Source organism: Microcaecilia unicolor, chromosome 11 (genome assembly GCF_901765095.1).
Source record: "Microcaecilia unicolor chromosome 11, aMicUni1.1, whole genome shotgun sequence".
NCBI classification, from domain to species: domain Eukaryota; kingdom Metazoa; phylum Chordata; class Amphibia; order Gymnophiona; family Siphonopidae; genus Microcaecilia; species Microcaecilia unicolor.
The window spans coordinates 90,790,079-90,810,500 of record NC_044041.1 but is presented as its reverse complement, the minus strand read 5'-3'; the positions used below and the strand labels follow the sequence as shown (position 1 = coordinate 90,810,500).

At 41.7% G+C, this 20,422-nt stretch overlaps 1 protein-coding gene across 3 annotated transcripts in view; it reads right to left on the bottom strand.

Annotated features, from left to right (window-relative positions):
* Positions 1-17,059, bottom strand: part of LSM4 (LSM4 homolog, U6 small nuclear RNA and mRNA degradation associated) — a 32,684-nt gene extending 15,625 nt beyond the window's left edge. Inside the window, exons 1-3 of one of the 3 annotated variants that reach the window (XM_030219148.1) lie at positions 16,810-17,059; positions 14,403-14,444; positions 13,893-13,991 (exon numbers count right to left, since the gene is read on the bottom strand). In XM_030219148.1, the coding sequence (XP_030075008.1) occupies positions 13,893-13,991; positions 14,403-14,444; positions 16,810-16,812 (144 nt within the window). In that variant the 5' untranslated portion in view covers positions 16,813-17,059. Of the gene's footprint in view, positions 1-13,892; positions 13,992-14,402; positions 14,445-15,492; positions 15,512-16,554; positions 16,640-16,809 lie in introns of those variants that run through there. The other 2 variants (XM_030219149.1, XM_030219150.1) reach the window with 2 other exon arrangements.
* Between the last annotated feature and the right edge of the window lie 3,363 nt (positions 17,060-20,422).

Genomic DNA, 20,422 nt, shown 5'->3' with positions numbered 1-20,422 from the left:
GCATAATGATGTTTATAAACTGAGCATTTCAGGTGAAGCCTCACATATGGCGCAAGTAAGGAAGAATGCTGGTAAAATGGAGAAATGCATAGACTGTGTTACTCAAAAAGGTGTGAGACCCTCATTTCCTGCATACACAGGAAATAGGAGTAATAAAGTGCTGGACTTAATACACAGTGACTTATGTGGACCGTTTAATATCCCATCATTGGGAAATAACAGATTTGTGCTAATATTCTTGGATGATTTCTCTAGATATTGTGTGGCCTATTTGCTGAAAGAGAAAAGTCAAGTCACAGACATGCTGAAGAAATACGTAGCCATGGTGAGCAATAAATTTGAAAGAAAACCAAAGGTTCTTCAGACCGACAATGGTGGTGAGTTCACTTCACAAAGCATGCGCACATTTCTAGAACAAGAAGGCATTCAGCATATCACAACAGTAGCTTATACACCAGAACAAAATTCTGTTGCAGAGAGAAAATTTAGGTCACTTGTGGAAATGACCAGATGTATGCTGTCAGATAGCAATCTCCCTAAAAGACTATGGGGGGAAGCCATTCTCACAGCAGTGTACCTACAAAACAGAATGCCAACTAAAGGCGCTGAGCGCACACCACATGAGACATGGCATGGTAGGAAGCCAAACCTGTCACACATAAGAACATTTGGAAGTACAGCATATGCTCATGTACCAAAGCAAAGAAGGCATAAGCTGGATTCCACAACAGAAAGGGGCATTTTAGTTGGCTATGCTCCAGGACACAAAGGATATAGAATTTTGAATCTGAAAACTGGCATTGTTGGCATAAGACATGTTACATATTTTGATGAAAACAAAAGGGTTGATAAAGGCTGGATTATCCCAGATGAGCCTTATCATCCAGAATATGAAACTAGAACCATAATAGACATGCCAGTGTATATAAATGCCATACCAAGGCAGATGTCTGAAAGCAACTCATCTGTATCTAACGAGGAACAGGCAGAGGAAGCAGACACAGAAAGGATCATTGAAGAAGACAGTACAGTTGGAGAAGGGGAATCAATTGGAGAAGAACTCTCAGATTTAGAGGATGCAGAAAGGTCAGACCAACCTGTTGTCAGTCGCTCATCCAGGGAAAACAAAGGTGTTCCACCCCCAAGACTGTCTTACCTAACAAAGTCAGCAGAAGCTCAAGAGCCCTTAACATGGGATGAGATTGAGAAAATGCCAGCAGAAGAAGCTGCTGAATGGCATAAAGCTGCACAAGAAGAAATTGATGCATTGGATAAAAATAATACTTGGATTCTTACAAAATTACCTCCTGGCAAGAAAGCTATAGGATGCAAATGGGTATTCAAGTTAAAAAGGAATGCACAAGGAAAAGTGGAAAGGTATAAAGCCAGATTAGTGGCAAAGGGATATCTTCAAAAATATGGAGAAGATTTTGATGAAGTGTTTGCACCTGTAGTGAAACACACGACAATCAGAACACTTCTGAGCATTGCAGTCTCAAAAGGCATGCAAGTCAACCACATTGATGTGAAAACAGCGTTTCTTCACGGAGATATAACTGAAGACTTGTACATGGAACAGCCAACAGGTTTCATAAATACAAAACAAAGACAGCTAGTGTGTAAATTAAACAAAGGTCTTTATGGATTAAAGCAAAGTGCAAAATGTTGGAATGATAAATTGCATGAAATATTGACAAATTTAGGATTTAAGCAAGGTGAAGCAGATAAATGCTTGTACACTAGGTGCACAAATGGACAATATGCATACATTTTAGCTTTTGTTGATGATCTGCTCATTGCAAGCAAAAGTGAGCAAGAGTACAAGGACATTGTAAAGTGTTTAAACCAGAATGTTGAGATAAAAGAACTTGGTAATGTGTCATACTATCTTGGTATAGAAATTGAGAAACAAAATGATGGTTCTTATCTTCTAAGCCAGAAGCAGAAAATAAATGAGCTTATTGAAAGTTTAGGTATGCAAGATGCCCAAGTTGTAAGCACTCCCATGATCACTGATTTTCTGAAGGATGAAACAGTAAGAGAACCTTTACCAGATAACATCCAATATAGATCAGCCATAGGTAAGCTTTTATATCTAGCTACCACATACAGGGCTGATATAGCAAATGCAGTAGGAATTTTGAGCAGAAGGGTCAGCTCACCTACCAAATCAGATTGGACTGCAGTTAAAAGGATGGTAAGGTATTTAAAGGGTACCATTGATTGTAAATTAAAGGTTTCAGCCAATAGTAATCCAAAACTAATATGTTACTGTGATTCAGATTGGGCAGGGGATCATTCTAATTATAAATCCACAAGTGGATATGTGTTTATGTATGGAAATGTACAAATTTCATGGGCCAGTCATAAACAAAGTATTGTGAGTCTGTCTTCTACAGAAGCTGAATACGTGGCCGTATCGGAAGCGTGCAGAGAACTGATGTGGATTGAAAAACTTTTGCTGGATTTCGGAATAGCTGAAAAGAGACCAATCCAGATAATGGAAGATAATCAGAGCTGCATCCGACTGTCACAGAATGACAAGGTTCAGTCACGCACCAAGCACATCGCAACGAAATACCACAACGTGCGAGAGTTGGCGAAAGAAGGGGTCATCAGTCTACACTATTGTCACACCAGTGAGATGACAGCTGACATCATGACCAAACCGTTACCCAGAGAACATTTTGTGAATCTGCGTATAAAGCTTGGACTTTGTATGAATAAATAATTGCATGACAGTTATGCATGAGAAGGGGTTTGTTGGAATGTAATTGTATTTTACATGCATTGCCTGTCACCTATTATTTCTCTGTGATTACTCTGTGACCTCTGATGTGAATTACTTAGAGAGGTCACACAGCTATGTAACTTCCTGTGGGGGTTTAGATGCAGCACATGCAGCACATGGAGCACATGGAGCTCATGATCTCTCCTAACCTGAGAGGATCTATGGTGGTGTGAGCATCCATTACCATCTAAGCACATGGAAGGAGCTGATAATACAAATGTATAATAATATGTATATATAAGCCTGTCTGATTATAATCTAACTGCAAACTGTGAGTAAACAGATGTTTTGTTACTTCAACTTTAAAGTGACTCAGCAGTGAATTATTCAGGGGTGAATGAGAGAGAGATGAAGAAAGAAATTAACATTTCTAAAGCTGAAGCTGTGTGTACTAAAATCTGCTAATTATTTACTACAAATAATCCAACAAGACCAACCGTGGAGGAGTAGCCTAATGGTTAGTGCAGCGGGCTTTGAACCTGGCAACCTGGGTTTCATTCCCACTGCAGCTCCTTGTGACCTTGGAAAGTCAGTCTCTTAACCCTCCATTGCCCCAGATACAAGAAAAAAAACAAACAAACACACACTTAGATTGTGAGCCCCCTAGGGACAAAGAAAGTACCTGTATACAATGTGTACAGTGCTACATATGTCTAGTAGCACTTATAGAAATGATTAGTAGTAGCAGTTGTAGTACTATCTTATTATTCAAAGACTTGCCCAAGGCAGGACCATCAAGTACCATCTCAGTCCAGCAAAAACAAGCCCTGGCCGCCAGTCCTCTGCAAATCGACACCTGCAGTGGTAGAGCCAAGAGATCGAAGCTAGGCTTCAAGGGGATTTCCATCTTGTGATCCTATGGATCTTGGAGAGCCATGCCACCATCCACCGGAAGAGCTGTTACTGCCATGACGAAGACAAGAGCATCTATTCCGTATTTGGCGTTCCTTTCTGTTTTCCTGACTGCTGTAATCTTGTTTTTCAAAGTGGCAGCATATTAAGCTCCCAATAAACAAACATCATCCTCCGGAATAGGGTAAAGTTAGTCATCGCCCTGGCCACGCAACAGGAAATGTCCAGCAAGTCCACGCCACACGAATCATGGGAAAGGACTTAGGTGGCTTCCAAATACGCTTCACCAAGGGAGCCACTTTCTTACCTCTGCCTTCCTAAGGAGTCTCATTCTCTCCAAATTAATAGCCGTGCAGCCCTAAGCTATAACCTCAGATAACTCATTTGGCTGTACTGAAATCTAGGCAAAAAGCCCACCTTTTTGAGGCTGCTTTTAACTCCTATTTACTTGTTCAGTACCCAGTCTGTTTTAATCATTCCCACCATAAGCAATTCCCTAATTCCTTATTTGTCCTGTTTGTCTGTCTTGATTAGATTGTAAGCTCTGTCGAGCAGTTACTGTCTGTTACATGTTTAGTGTACAGCACCAGAAATAAGTAGTAGTAGTCATCCCCATGAAAAATACATGCAGAAGGTTCAGAATCAGCAGGAGGGAGGCCCTCTTCCTCCTGACCACCGAGCTCACTGTTCGAAATAAGTGAAGCCAGGTCATCTAAGTTATCTGCCCAGTCCATTCTGGGCTGACTAGCTGGCACTGGAGCCTGAGTAGGCACAGGTCACTCTGCTCCAAAAGGTTCCCCCTCCTTCCAAGCTTGGTACATGGCCCACACAAATTTAGGTGGAAACCCAAAGTCTCTCCCCAAGACTGTGAGGTGTTCAGCAAAGATGCTCCGGGAAGAAGAATTTCTAGCACAGTGGAATATCCCAATACGCGGCTACACTGAAATGGTGGTGGTTCCCACCAAATTTGGCTCTGGCGCTGAAGTAAGCTCCACACTGAGGCCATCTGATGTTGCTGAAGAAACCAAGGCTTTGGGCTGCCCACACAATTTGCATGGGCTCTCTTGGATCTCAGTAAGGAGAGCAGGAAGCCACCTATATTTATTTATTTAGTTACATTTGTATCCCACATTTTCCCACCTATTTGCAGGCTCCATGTGGCTTACATAGCACCGGAGAGTGTTACAGGTATATGTGAACCCAAAGGCAGTAAAAGTAGAGGAGACAACAAGAGTAACACCTCTGGGAGTATATGCGAAAAAGAACTCACACAGGTACTGTCCAGGAGAAAACCTTTATTTGCACCAGTACCGACCCAACACGGAACCATGTTTCAGCAGGACAAACCCACCTGCCTCAGGGGTCGTAGAGACACTGGTGAGTGTTGGATATAAGTATAGTCAAATAAACCTGAAGTGAATACCATATTATATATATATATATATATATATATATATATATATATATATATATAAATAAATGTAGACAGACACTGCTCTCAGGGAATGATAAGGCAAAATGGTGCCAAAAAAGCCACAATGTAGTGCCACATCCTGTTGATACTCCATGCTACATTGTGGCTTTTTTAGTACCATTTTGACTTACCATTCTCTGAGAGCAGCTAGACATGGAGAGTCCAAAACAAAATGCTAAGGGTCTTCTTTCTTTTACCTCCAAGCTGGTGTTGTTGACTGAAATAAAAAATGGCACCCAGGTCTACCAGACTAACGCAGACCACACAAGATGCATATCCATCATCTGCTGGAGATTAAGAATACTGGCTGGCTACTGCACAGGTCTATTATACAATCTCAAACTTAAGTGTTCTCAGTCTCCATCCGCTGGTGGACGTGCATAACCCAAGCACTAGCATTTGAACTGGTCTAGAGGGCTGACAAGGAATGGAACATTACCTAACATGAAAACTAATACATTAAGGATATGAAACGGTCAGAGAAAAATGGTTTTACAGAGGCAAAAGGTAGTCCCTGTGAATGCAAGTACCAAGTCAAGAATGACTTATGGAAACCATCACTTCCGTAACAGTTTCTCGGCAAGCTATTAGCGGGGTGGGTTGCCCTGTTATCTTTACCCCCGGCTAAGGTTGGGTACTCATTAATTGACCAAAAGTGGATGGTTTAGTTGGCTAGAGACAGCTATCTGTCAGAAATCCCACGCTACTGCCAGATAGTAATTGAACCACAAGATTTTTTATGGATACACAAAATGTTAAAGCACGAAAGCCTCACAAATTGGTTTGTTTGCTTACTTACACAATTCTAAAAAGGGAGTAGTCGTCTAGTGTTCGAGCAGAAGACTGAGAGCCAGTGTTCAAATTCTGTTTCTCCCACTGATGTTCCTTGTGACCTTGAGAAAGTCACGTCACCCTCAGTTGCCTTGGGTGCAAACCTAGATGGCAAACTTTCTACAAAACGGACATATATACTTTTACCTGAATTTAACTTACTTTGAGTCAAGTTGTGAGGTAATCTGAGTTTTGCTCTAGCTATTAGTTTCCTGCAACTTCTGAGTATTGAAGGGGGGAGGGGGGGAAGCAGAAATTATGCTTACCTTCTTTCCTTTACTGCTATTAGACCTGTAAAGAATTTGTGTTTTGTACTCATCAGCCAGCAGAGGTAGACAAAAGATTTGATTTGTGGGCTGTGCCCTTATAAGGGCACCATGCAGCCTGAGGTCTTCAGTATTTCAAATAGCAAAGCAGTAGTGAAAAGGAACATCGCCTTTCTTCTAAAACAGAAGAAATTCAGATATGGTGACTCAATAAAACCCAATCATTATGCCAACCAAAAGCTGTCATGCAGATATATCCCGCCATTTCATATAAGGAGCCCATATCTTAGAAAACTGCACATTATGTCCGCACTTTTTAGCTGTGAGCTTTAGCCATAAGACAACAATAGTCCACCTTATTGAAGGCTTGATTGACTGACAGTACTATAGCTTGCTTCCAATATTTCACGACCACTATCTGGACTGCTGTGTAGACATGAGATAAAAGATAGTGAAGATCCTTCTTTATGCCCGGTTGCTGTATGTCTGTATGTTCAGGAGACAAGCTTCTGGCATGAGGCTTGGAAGCCCCGGAAAACATTTCAATAATTGAGAATGAAGATAAATCCAAAATGTTGAATAATAGGACATGACCACAAGATGTGCCGAAAAAGTACCAGTTCCCTCACACTGGCGCCAGCATGCTGCCGATCCCGACCTATATATTCTAGACAGTTTATCTATATATATAAAAGGCACCACTGAAGCCTCCAGCCGGAAGTGTGAAGCGCCAGAGATATCCGGTTTCCCCATGAGTGAAGGAAAACAGCACAGCACGAAATCCCAGGAAACAGTGAAGGACTCAGAGGGGGGAGGGGCGAGAGATGCCCTCACTCTCTCTGTAACACAAACACAGAACAGCAGGAAACAACACTGAAGGACTGGACTGGGAAGGGGGAGGGAGAGAGGGAGAGAGGGCAGAGGGCAGGGACACACACACTCCCACATGCACACTCTGAAGAAAACCTTGCTAGCCCCCGTTTCATTTGCATCAGAAACGGGGCTTTTTTTACTAGTAATGGTATAAAATACCATTGGTATAACATCTTATAGCCATTTTCCACCAGAGGGATTGCAACAGAAAGTCTCATCAAATATTTAACCTTCCCCTTTCTTTTGAAGATAATGTAAGTATTGAAAATCCTAAATAGCTGAACTTGAAGACAGAAGAAGAAATGTTATTCAGCAAAAACAAGACATTAAGGATAACTAGACACAAAGCTTGCAAGAACAATAGCGGTAATCTAAAATACTTGAACAGGCACAGAGACTGGGAGCATCTTGAAGTTTTCATCCCTCAAGTTCCCAGTGATGCCTTTAAGTCTGTTTCTCGCAGCAGCAAAGAGGAGGGTGGCTTTCCCAGGAAAGGAAATTTTAAGACAATCCAGGAACAAAAAACCTTTTGAAGTCAAAATGATGAAATATTTTGACACCCACCAGACAGGACAAAGATTTTGGGTTTCTAGCCTATTATAAACCATAAAATTCTACTGCTTTGTCACCCTCTTTATCAGCCATCCATATCTCCCTGTCTCACCCACCCAGCTCTCACTGTTTCTCACCTAACCCACTGTCATTGGAATGCCTTTGTTTTTACTTATATATTCTGTTAATTTGTCAACATTTGCTCATTTCTGATCTGAAGAAGGGTTACCTTCGAAAGCTAATCGAAAAATGTATTAGTCCAATAAAAAAAGGTATTTTCTTTTCTATGTTTTCATTTACTTGTAGCCATAAAAACAAAACTCAAGCTGTAGGCCCTTCAAACAGCCACTTGAAGCCTGAGCGCTAAGACGTCAAAAGCTTGCTTAAGCAAAAGTTTCTGTTTCACAATCTTGAATATCTTAAGGCTCAGCCACCGTCTTTGTAACTGCTGCTAGAAAGGCTTAAGCAGCCTAAAGTAGATGCTTTGTCACTTCAGGTAGCAAGGGATAAGGCTTAGTAATAACCCTAACTACCTTTAATCTTGATTCTGGAGAATCCCACACATCTGAAAGAAGTGTTTGAAAAAGGGTAGGCAAAGCCTTATAAGGCATTCTAGTTCCTCCCCATCCCCACTATAAGAAAGCAGATCCTGTAGACAAAGCTTCCTGTGCCAATTCCTCAGATACTTAAAGCTGATAAAATCTTTGCAATTACTGCCAGGAGTTCACCACCCCCCTCATCAGGTGAAATTTCTCCTTCCGTCTACTCTGATAAAAAGGAGTCCAGTCCTGATCTAAACGACCTTTCCTGGTCTGAAGCAGGTACAGAATGACACAAGAGTGAAACAAACTGGATTCCCGGTCATCTAACTCTGGAATGCACCTGCATTTGGATTTTTAAGGACTACCAGCTTCCACAGCAGAAGAAAATACTTTCCTTTTGAGATCTATCTAACAAAAAGAGGCCTTATGAAGGAAAAGCACAATTTCAGGAGAGAAAGGTAAAGCTACTCCCAGGTCCTCTCCGACATCTCAAAGAAGATCTCAAAGAAGGAGCGGAGCCTTGTGGAACCTGAAGTGACTATTTCTGAAGGTCAGAAATCCCCTCATGTGTGCTAACTACATCAAATGCAGACATTGCTGGCAAAATAGAATCAGAGGATAAACTGGACAAAACAACTGTTCCCCTTTCAAGACACTGCCTCAGAACCACAGGAGAGACCAGTGTTTTTTTTTTTAACATCGATCAGTTTCTTCCCAGTGGCTGAGGGGCCTCCACAGCTCAGAGTATCAACAGCCTGTTTGACATGAGGCGCAGTCAAACAGCAATGTGCCAGTTTCCACAGTGTAAATAAAGCTTCCTGCATTCAACCAAGGTCTCCATGAGCAGCAGATGCGCTGACCACAAATAAAAATCAAAACCAGTGCTGTGGCCAGTGTCAGGAATAATAAATACTGACTGAAAATTGCAAGTACCACAGTTAATTCAAGCTTTCCTGGGCCTGACGAGCAAGAAGGGAAAACCCTTCGCCACCCAAAGACCCTCACACATCCATGAAGAACAAAAAGCGAAGATTCTTTCTCTGCTTAAAAATAAGCACTCTCAAAGAAATGTTCTTGTTCTACTCTTTACTGCTGTCCATAGAAGAACGAGGAGTCAAGTGAGGAGGAGGAGAAGGAAGGGGAGCAGAAACTCTCAGACTCCTCCAAGATACCCCCTGGCTCCAAATTTACATCTTTTCTTTAAAAAGAGAAAGAAGCACCCCTTCCCTCAATCAAGCACAAGCTCCCCTACTAGACCAGGAGGTTTCCTCCGAGACTAGTCCAGGAGCTGCACAGGTTTATCCATCACCATCTGCTGAAGACAGAAAAATAATGAAGACCCTAAGTAAGGGCACAGCCCACAAATCTTTATTTTCTGTCTCCATCTGTTGGATGATTAGCACAACCAACAAGTTCTGGTCTGATAAGGATGCTAAGAAAACAAAAACTTCTAGCTGGTAAAATGCAACCAAAGCAGAAAAATACAATTTCTTAAACATGTGGGTTCTCCTAATGATCCCCTTCACCAGAACAAAGGCTTTATAAAGAAGATGCACACTTCTGTCTATCCACTGTCAGAATCTTTCCATGCATCTGACATGAGAGCAGCAGGAACACTTGCTTCTGAAGTCTGTGACTCACAGTGGTGGGAAGCAGCAGCAGAACAGATGCAGAGAACTGTAATCAAGAGCCATTCTCCCAAATTGACGTTTTTCCTCCCTACAGCATAAATGTCACTTTGTATAGCACCACTGAGTCATACAGAATGAAAAACACTTATTGATTCCTTTTAGGGAAAATCAGAAATGGTTGAATATCAATGTTTATAAATATTCCTCACCCTTCAGTAGAAGGTAAGAAAGTTAGATAACATTTTAGGAAACTACAACCATGGCTGCATTCTGCATTCTAAATGTCACCATGTATTTATTTATTTATGCCACTTGATACACTGCATGTTAGCCTGAGCATAGGCCACAAGGCAGTTTACAATAAAAAGAATAGGAGGTACTAGACAGAATATAGCCGAGCAGAGTCCTAGGTAGCAGAGGAGGGGAAGGACTCTAGGAAAAGGCAGGTCTTAAGTAGTGAGGGTTGGTTGGTTTCTAATGGAGAGGGCGAGTTGTTCCAAAGTTTAAGACCTATGTATCTAAAGGTGGAGTTCCTAAAGACTGATATGAAGGTCAGAGGGTGAGGGAAGAGTAAACAGATTCTGATCTGCAGAATAGGGTGTAAGGAATGATGAGGGAAGCATGATAGGAAGGGGTAAGTGGTTAACAGGATTTATAGATGATCGGGAGCCAATGTTCATAACGGGGGGGGGGGGGGGGGGGGTGTCACATGATCAAAGCTGGCAGCATTGTGCAGGCGTTTGACAGCAGTTGATGTAATGAACTGAAACCATGTGAAGGACTGAGGAGGGATGACCAGATTAAAGGGAATTACAGTAGCCTAGACAGGATATAACAAGTGCAAGAATAAGAGGGCGTGTGTGAATATGAAGCGAGATGACGAACAGCACAGAGGCGGTGAAGGGCAAAGAAGGAGGCGTGGATAACAGAGTCGTGATTTGAAAGGGAGCTGTGAATAGAGTACGACTCCAAAAACCTTGATAAGAGTCTTTGTACTGGAGGGGGAAGAAAGCTACTGGCTGAAGGGGCGAAAAATATAGCATCACGTTTTGCAGCATTAAGAAAATGAGACAGGCAATCATTAAAATGAGAGATAGCAGTGGGTTAAGTGACACGTCATAAAATCTGATGATTATGAGAAGTGGGGCAAGAAGACATTAAAGAGGGTGGGAGCAAGACTGGAGCCATGAGGGATGCCCAAAACAAACAGGAAGTGGAGTGGTGGAAACAGAATCAAAGCTGAGTTGGTAGATACAGTCCTTAAGATAGCTAGTGAACAAAGACAAAACAGTGCCAGAAACAATGATCCACCATGTCGAAAGCAGAGGAGAGGTCAAGTGAGACCAGCATGACTGAGGAGTGACGATCAAGGGTTGTATGGATGCAAATTATTAAGGGCAATTAGGAGAGTTTCAGTGCTATAATTTGGCCTGAATCTGGATTGATAAGGATGAAGAATATTGCATTGTTAATATGTTGAGAAAGTTGTAATAGTACAATGTTCTCAAGAATCTTGAAGAAAAGAAAGGGAATTTAGAGAGTGGACAGAAGCTCACATGGAGAGAGGGATCAAGGTGAGGTTTCTTCAGTAAAGGGCGGATAACAGCATGCTTCCAGAGGAGAGGAACAAAACCACCAAAGAGGCTGGAGATAAGGAGAGTAAGGTGGTGGTGAAGGATCAGAAAAGAGATTGAGGGAAGCAATGATGCTTGAGAGAGGGGGGGTGGCGTTGAATTTAGACCAGTTAGATGAAAGACTAGAAGGACACATGGGAGGGAGTAGAGGGTGCCAGAAACAGAGAAGGCAGGAGAAGCGGGCGTTGATAGAAGGAACTGTACTCAAGCATAGTAAAAGGAGAAAGCTGGTATCTTAACTGAACCTTAATTTCACCTAATCTTTTTGGATAAGGACTGGGGTAGTCCTCATTTCCTTCTTTTAATTTGAAAAACAACATGGCAGAATTTGGCATATATGTATAAACTAGAATTTAATTTAAATTTAATTCAAATCTTTTACATTGCACTCAACCAGCCAGTTCAGAGCAGATTACAAAAAAGAAAGAAAGATGAATATACAGAGACAATAATCAAATGCACAAATCCTATACAATAATTCTCACCTCCAACGTTCTAATCGTCTTGCTGACCGAGACCGTGGCTCCTTGGTCTGCTAGGCTCCTTAGATCAGGCTGACGTCAGAGCCGGAGGAGGAGGGGTAAAAGGGGCAGGGCACAGGGGCGGAGGCGGAGCTTCAACGACAACACAATCCAAGGCAGGCTGGAATCAGCAGGCAAGAGAGATACAGATTGGCCAGCCAGCCGGAGGAGGTGGAGCCAGGACGCAAGTGGCCAAACCGGGGCATCGGAGGCGTGGCAAGAGTTCCCGGGCCCCGCACCCGGAAGAGAAGTGCTATCCTTGGAGCACCGGCGCTGCCAAAATGGCTGGCACTCCAAACTGCAGCAGTGGCAGGAGCGCCGCACCGGCGCCGCCATGATAGCCGGCATAGCGATCAGGGTGAGAAGTGTGGTGTCGGAGCGTCGGCCCAGCCGCATAAAAGTACTTTGGTCATAAAAAGAAATCTGGTGAATATTAAAACAAAAAAACAAAAAAAAAAGTGTATGAAATGAAAAGAGGGACAGTCTAATCTGTTATGTACACACAGTAAAAAAGATGTGCGCTCTGCATTGTGAATGCACGTTAAATATAAGAGCATACAAAATAATTTTTATAAACAAACTGCTTAAGGACGGGAACTGGGTACAACAATTGATGTGCCGAAGAAGAATGAATAAAAAAATATCCTTTTGGTGGGAGCCGGTTCAGGCAATGAGGAAGTTGATTAGATAACTTTTTGGTGGAAGCAATAAACTCTTTAAAATGTATGTAATTATATTGTCAATGCTAAAAAGAAGGCAGGGGAAGAAAGGCGGAACGGCTACATCGCATGCTGGATAGACGGCAAGGCTCCGATATAGTATAAGCATTGCAGCAATGTCAATTCAAAAGATTCTCTATCAAAAAAACATGGTTGAAAGTAAAACAGAATAAAAAACTACTTACTCGAGAGTTGGTGATGAACGTGAAGTCCAGCAAAGGAGTTCCCTTTCAAATGTCAAAAAAGCTTATATACTGAAAAAACACGCGAAAAATAGGGAGCCTTCTGCGCATGCTCTTTGACAAAAAAACAATGTGACAAGAGTGGTAGCCATAGCCAGAAGGATACAAGGTTGCATAGAGAGAAGCACAAGGTCAGATTGAGACAGGAGATGGTATGAACCTGATGGGGGGGGGGGGGCACTCACTCACTCTCTGTCTGTCTCTCACATACAGACACTCTGTCTCTCACACACTCTCTCTCAAATATACACTCCGAGGAAAACCTTGCTAGTGCCCGTTTCATTTGTGTCAGAAACGGGCCTTTTTTACTAGTACAACATAAAACCAGCAATCACGGCAGTCAAACAAAAATAAAGTTACAACAGCTGTTATAAATCCCAAAGAGTCAGGGATTAATGATTAAATAGGCCTGACCAGATATTTGTTAATAACCAATCTCCCTGTTTAATAATCCATGCTAGCTAGCGGCTACTGCAGCAATGCCAACACAGCCCACTGTCGACATTAGCACACAGGAGCCACTAGCGCAGCTTAGTAAGTGGGGGGGGGGGGGGGGGGGGGGGAGGGGGGGAGTGAGTCTTTAAACTGCGTCGAAAAGTCATACAGTTCTTGTTGTTGCAAAGGGAAGATGGGAGCAAATTCCAGAGCTCCAGACCATTACCTACTAATCAATCTGGTGATGGAAAAAAATTTTTTTATAAAGTTTTCTTAATTACATTAGTATCTTAAATTAAATTATGTTCTGTCTTTATAAAACTTGTAAAGATTTTATTTACCTTTCACAATTATAAATTATTTAAAATATTATTTGTACTGAAGTTTATGAATAGTTCTAAAAGGAGTCTGGCTGAAACCAAAACATAAATCATTTTCTATTCTTTTATAGAGAACCAAACTAAGCTGTAAAACAAAGAAAGCCTTAACACAATTTTACACTACTAGACAGTTTGACAGTAAAACCTACTCTGGATGTGCATATGACTTCTCGTAGGTTGATATTCATCCAGTTGTCACAGCTCACTAAGTGCCCGTTATAGGTTTCCCCATTTTTCAGCTCCACCAACTGGGAAAAAAAAATACAGATTCAGCTTATGAAAACAGATCCAGAAACAGGAAATGATGTTTGGTCACAAGATATGTTTTATACCGCCTGCTTTAACTTCTGGAGCTCGACGTATAACTGATAATCACTTATAACAGTGTATATAGTTCTGCCTCACATTTCCAGAAAGGTAATGATCTGTGATGTACCAAAAAATATTTCATGCCCTGTAAATGAAAGCTAGGTACCATGTTTTCTGAGCAGCTGCTACTGCTACCTAAACACAACTGGACTCACAGGTGCATCACATACAGCACTTTTTCATGGATTACATACAAAAGAAAACAGTGATCATAAGACAGGTAACTAGGAATCCTCTGTGCAAATTCCATCACTGCATCACTTTAGAACTTTATAAACTCAGTCACTTACCATAGGGTGATTCTGAGCAGTTTTCAGTAATGACAATGGAAGCTGGAATCAAAAAATAAATATTAAACCATAAGCTTATAATCACCACATTTTTAAAAATCCTTTAAAATCAGTTCTGTGATAAGATATGTACAGCCAACAACGTAAAAAAACACCACACATTAAACTTTCTATTTTAAACCCAGGTCACCCAAGTCCATATCAGACCCAATTGCTATGCTACCTCTGTTTGAAGGCTATTGAAAGCTGTATGCATATTCAAAACAATGACCTATGTTAAAGAATACAGCTTTATAGAAAAATTATGCTGCTTTTCCTATACATCAGTAAAAAAAAAAAAAAAAAAAAAAGTCATATCACACCATGGGCCCTGTTTACTAAACAGCACTAAGGACGCATTAGCATTTTTAGTGCGCGCTAAATGCTAAGTCGCCCATAGGAATATATGGGCAACCTAGTGTTTAGCACACGCTAAAAACACTAGCGTAGTTAGTAAACACAGCCCCATGTAACATACTTGAACACTTCCACTGAATCAATTGAAAACCTATTTATTTCGATACCAACATTTTTTGTATCCTTTACTTCACAGGTAAGTCTCATATCACAAGCATACAACATCCAACTGTACCTATTTTGAAAGAACATGACAAATAATTTCTACAGAAAAATGAACATTGTTTAACATGTAAACACTTTTGCCATCAGTTTTCTTTTGGAAGAGGGAATGACCTAGTAATTACAGGTAACAGGCCAGAAGACCATGGTTCTGTCACTGCCACACCGTTACCTCAGGCAAGACACTTTGGAGGAAATGTTATTAACTTTCCACATAAGTGAAAAGTACATACACACGTCTCATTAAGCAGATTCTATTAGATTTTAAAAACAAACCATTCACTTCCTCTCTTTTTAAAAATTATTCCAGAAAAATTATGCACACCTATTTGTACCTGGCATATTGTGCACACAATACTTCTGTGTTAAATGTCTACACCTTATAATTTTCAGTCATACATATGTACACGCAAATGCCACATCCAGAACTTCCAAGTTAGTTCCAAGAGGAAGATCCAAGGCTAGTCCTTACCTTCCGATGACCTTATCATAGGGGCCCTTTTACAAAGGCGCAGTAGGGTTACAGTGTGCCAAATCGGCCATACTGACAGGGTAGCGGAGGAGCCTGGTAGTAGTTTCAAAGTTGGTGCTCATAGTTTCCCATGGGGGAAAATAATTTTCTATTGCAGGGGGGGGGGGGGGGGCGCGTTCCTGGCGGTAATCGGCAATGCGGCCACATTGCTGCATGCGATAACCATAGGATTAGCATGTGAACCCTTACTGTCAAATAAATAGGTGGTAAGGGCTCACACGGTAAATGGCCAGGCGCTAATTTTCGACTTAACACCTGGCCATTATTGATGAAAATAGAAATTGGGATTTTTGACAGATGCGCTAACAGGTGGCGTGAGCACAGAGGTAAATCATCCACTAAAAATAGCAGACCACTTTTTAGTACGCCTTTGTATAATGGCTCCATAATGCATTATGACCTGCATCACCGATTTCAATGCACACCTCTTTAGGACACAAGCTCAAACCTAGGTCTGAACAAAACCCCTGCCTTCATGGAACTTGGCATCTCTGACCCCCACCTCCTCCACAAACACTTCTTCATACAGGAAATAAAATTACACACATACATGCTCACCACAAGTAATCTTAACCACACACTTAGCAGACAATTCTATAAAAGCTCATTTCTGCAGGTAAAGCACTATCATACTTTGGCATTCACAGGGATAGGATTATAGTTGTCCTAAGGATGGACCAACCCAACCCGCAAAGTTTTTCAGACGATGGGTTCATAGCATAAATCTGGACACATTTGTTTTCCTGCTTTGCAAATAATAAAAACAAAGGCTGTATAAATATTTTCTTTGGTGCTTCTGAAAGTCTATAAACAGACTAGAGACAAATTTCAAAGGAATCTGCTCAGATAAAACAATTAACTAAGCAGTTAATTTTCTGCACTGAAAATGCCCTGCACTCAGTAATTAGAAGTATGCACGTTTCATACGTGGGGGGGGGGGGGGGGGTCAAAGGATGAGGCAAGAAAAAAAGTAGACAGCCAGAGTATACAGAAAAGCCGTACTCAAGATTTCTTCCTACTAAAAGGGCCACCTGACATTTCTCCTCCTAGACTCGCCTCCCATGAAAGTACTCATCAGGCACAATACACTGGCTCTGACATGAGTTAATGAGTAAGAGAGCTCAAAAGACTGCGGCAAACTTTGGCGGCCCACAACTACAAGTTCCAGCATGCCCAAGATAAAACCAGGCCTCAATCCCTCAATACAGAACCAGTAGGCAAACTTTCACCCCTCTCCCATAAAGAAACCGGATTTACCATTATAGTATTATCCCTCCCGCCTCTGGTCACCGTACGTATAGTATGTGCCTATATAAATTTACAGGCCGCCCCCACGGCTCCCGAAAACCCCACTCCAACGTCGTCGCTGCAGCAACCGGCTCTTACTATTAAAAAAAAAACAAAACTCCACCCTCAAATGAGAGTAACTGTCGGAAGGTCACCAATAGGACTAAGGGGAGAGGCGTTCGCGCGACTTTCCTAGCCAATAGTGAAGTGGCTTTAGACTTTTTCCTCCTCTCGTGTCAAAGACGTAAAACCTGAGTCGCCGTGAAGCCGCGGATAAGGCAGTACAAAAGGGGAATTAAACCAATGAAACCTTCTTAAACGAAACTTCCTGGGGGGGTGGGGAATGGGAGGGGAAGTTGAACAGCTCGGAGGGCAGAAGGACGGAAACCGAGAAAGCTCATTCATGGAAGAAGAAACGCATTTTTTTTTGTTTAAATAATTTCAAACTTCTATTTAGTGTTAGTATTACCAGATAAAACATTTCCTTCAAGTAACATTGTTGAGCTCAGAAACAAGAAATAGCCAGCCCTCCAATTTTGGGGGCACCCGGGGTGGACTGGGGGAGGGGCAATCATCCCTCCCCCCCGCCCGTATAACCATGCTGGAGGGGATGCGAAGCCTGAAGCAGGTTGGAGACGGCAGGAGCATGCTTGGTCAAATCTGTGGGCTCAAGCCAGTAGGAGCATGTCGCTGCTGCACCCAAAACAAAAGCAAATGTTTATTATAAGAAAAGAAAACGCTTAGTAGAAATAAGAGACTGCCAGTGCGTGGTCTATCTTTAAAAAGCCTAAAGCTGTTCCAGTTGGATAGGCAGTGCTTAAAAGGTGGAAGATAAAGGATTTTATTTTTATTTAACTTCCATATGTAATGAATACAATTGAAACTCACTACAACATCATTAAAAAATTATTGAAGCTGGTAATCAATAGAAATCAAACAAAATAAAACATGGAAAAGAAAATAAGATGATACCTTTTTTATTGGACATAACTTAATACATTTCTTGATTAACTTTCGAAGGTTGCCCTTCTTCCTCAGATCGGAAATAAGCAAATGTGCTAGCTGACAGTGTATATAAGTGCAACCTTCGAAAGCTAATCAAGAAATGTATTAAGTTATGTCCAATAAAAAAGGTATCATCTTATTTTCTTTTCCATGTTTTATTTTGTTTGATTTCTATTGATAACCTTAAGAGTGGACTAACACGGCTACCACACTCCTCTACTTGAAGCTGGTAGAAACAGCAGTAATGAACACTCTGTATTTTGCACTCATTGTCCTACACTGTTCTGTAGAATACAGTAATATATGTCCAAATTTCAGTGAGGATATTCTGTCAGGTTCATCATTCTTAATTGGTGGTGTAATCTGCCTTTGGAAGCCTGGTGTTATAAAGATGGAATACACTGAAACTAAATGGAAGTAAAATTAAACTCTCCTTTCATTGGGACACATGGAATCACCTTCACTTCGTCTCTTGTTTACATTTTAGATACATAAATGCATATTCTGTTTTGAACATGTTTCAGGGACAAGTGGTTCTATAAGTCAAAATAATAAAAATAAATATTTTGTTGCATGCAGATCTCTCATTTGTTTAAACATAACTAGGGGCTTATTTTACAAAGCTGCACAATCAATTCCCACACAGCAAATGAAAGGAAGCCCATAGGAATTGAATAGGCTTTCTCTCATTTGCCACACAGGAATCGCTAGCGCGGTTTTGTAAAAGAAGCCTTAAGTAGAGCTATAAGCTCCTAATGCAGTCCATTGATTTTCTTATAATTTTTTCTTGTGATGACTTTTACTGTGCCAAAACGGAAAACTCTTTTATCTCCTCTTTCTGGTGGATAATAAAAGGAGCTCATTGTGAACACTATCCACCCTAAAAGGTGATTTTGGAGCTGTACATGAGGAATTATGATATTGCATAAATATGTGTTCCTAGTCATGCATCCAAAGGTTATGTAATCCGTTCAAGAAAGCCAGTTAACCGTTTAACTTATTAGTGGAATATAACCACAAAGGCAGGGTATGGTCGCATTTTCAATATGGTAATACTAGAGCCCTGCTGAGGAACAGGTTATTTTGTCTTCACTGGACCAAACTTGTTTTCATTGTGCCATCACCATCCAGTTGGATAGGCAGAACCTTAAAAGGTGGAGGATAAAGAATTTTTTTAAACATTTATATCCCGCATTATCCCAAGCAAACTTGGGTTCAATCTGGCTTACATTTGAAAATACAGTGATAAAGAATAATAGAGTTCAGTAACATCATGGGAGCAAGTAGATGGATATGTCTGAAACATTTAACAAAATTGCGATTAGCATATATACCCAACTAGGTATTTAAATGTCTGTCCTTTAATCATGCCGCATGTCCAGAAATCATAGCCGTAAGTATAGACAGTTATTCAAACATTATCACATGCACACACGAGAACAAGCATCTATACACACATTACAAAAATAAACAACAACTTCAGAGCATCCAAAGCTTAATTTGTATTTCCTCATTTCCATCTTCCGAAATTCTAGACAGCAGATGTACAGATCAGTAGGTCCCAAAGCAGTCCAAAACAAGTAAAGTCAGAAACAACACAGTTTATACCTAATTGTTCAATCACCCTTAGGTTTCACCTTTAGGTTTAAAAAGCAATACCATGTGCATCATGTAAGGTCTGGATAATGAAGTAAAACCGTCAAAGTTTTAAGCAAATACCCCAAATATATAATAACTAGCCGTTGAGCCCGTAAAAACGGGCTAGTATAGGACGGGGGGGAGTTGAAAGGCCCCTTCTCGCCGCTGCAAGGCCCCCCCCCCCCCGCCGAGCTCGCCACTGGCCCTCCGAGGTCACCGCTACGCCCCCCTCCGGAGTTGCCGCCATCCCTCCACCCGGGCCGGGCCCTCGCCTCGCTATTGAAACAGCGCGGGAACGCAGCACAGCTCAGATGAGCTGCCGTCTTTCTCTGCCTGTGTCCCGCCCTCGTGGGTGAGGGCGGGACACAGGCAGCGAAGGAAGGCCGACGGCAGCTCAGCTGAGCTCTGTGCTGCGTTGACGCTGTTTCTATAGCGGAGCGAGGGCCCGGGTGGAGGGTGGGTGGTGGCGGCGGTGACTCCGGGTGGGGGGAGTGGTGGCGGCGACCTTGGGGGGGGGGAAGCGGGTAGCGACCGGTTTCGTCCCTCCCCTTGCGCAGTAGAGACCCTCTCTGTCCCGCCCCCGTCATCACGTATTGACGCGGGGGTGGGACAGAGAGGGTCTTTACTGCGCATTTGCGAGTGAGTTCGGTCACTCGCCGTTTATATGTTTGATTGGTAGCAATAATGAAACAGTAATGGAATATTCACATAGCAGGCTGCCAATAGATTTATTTTCCACTGAAAATAATTAACTCTGGTTCAATGTGGCTTACAATATAAACATTAAAAAAAATTAAAATTACATTTAAAGAATACATCATAAAAATAATATATAGGAAGTAATGGGGCAAATTCAGGGGTGTCAGGAAGAATTGAAATATAAGGAACCGAGATCTAACATTGTTGAAGACTGAGCTAAAAAAAAGTAAGTTTTCAATAA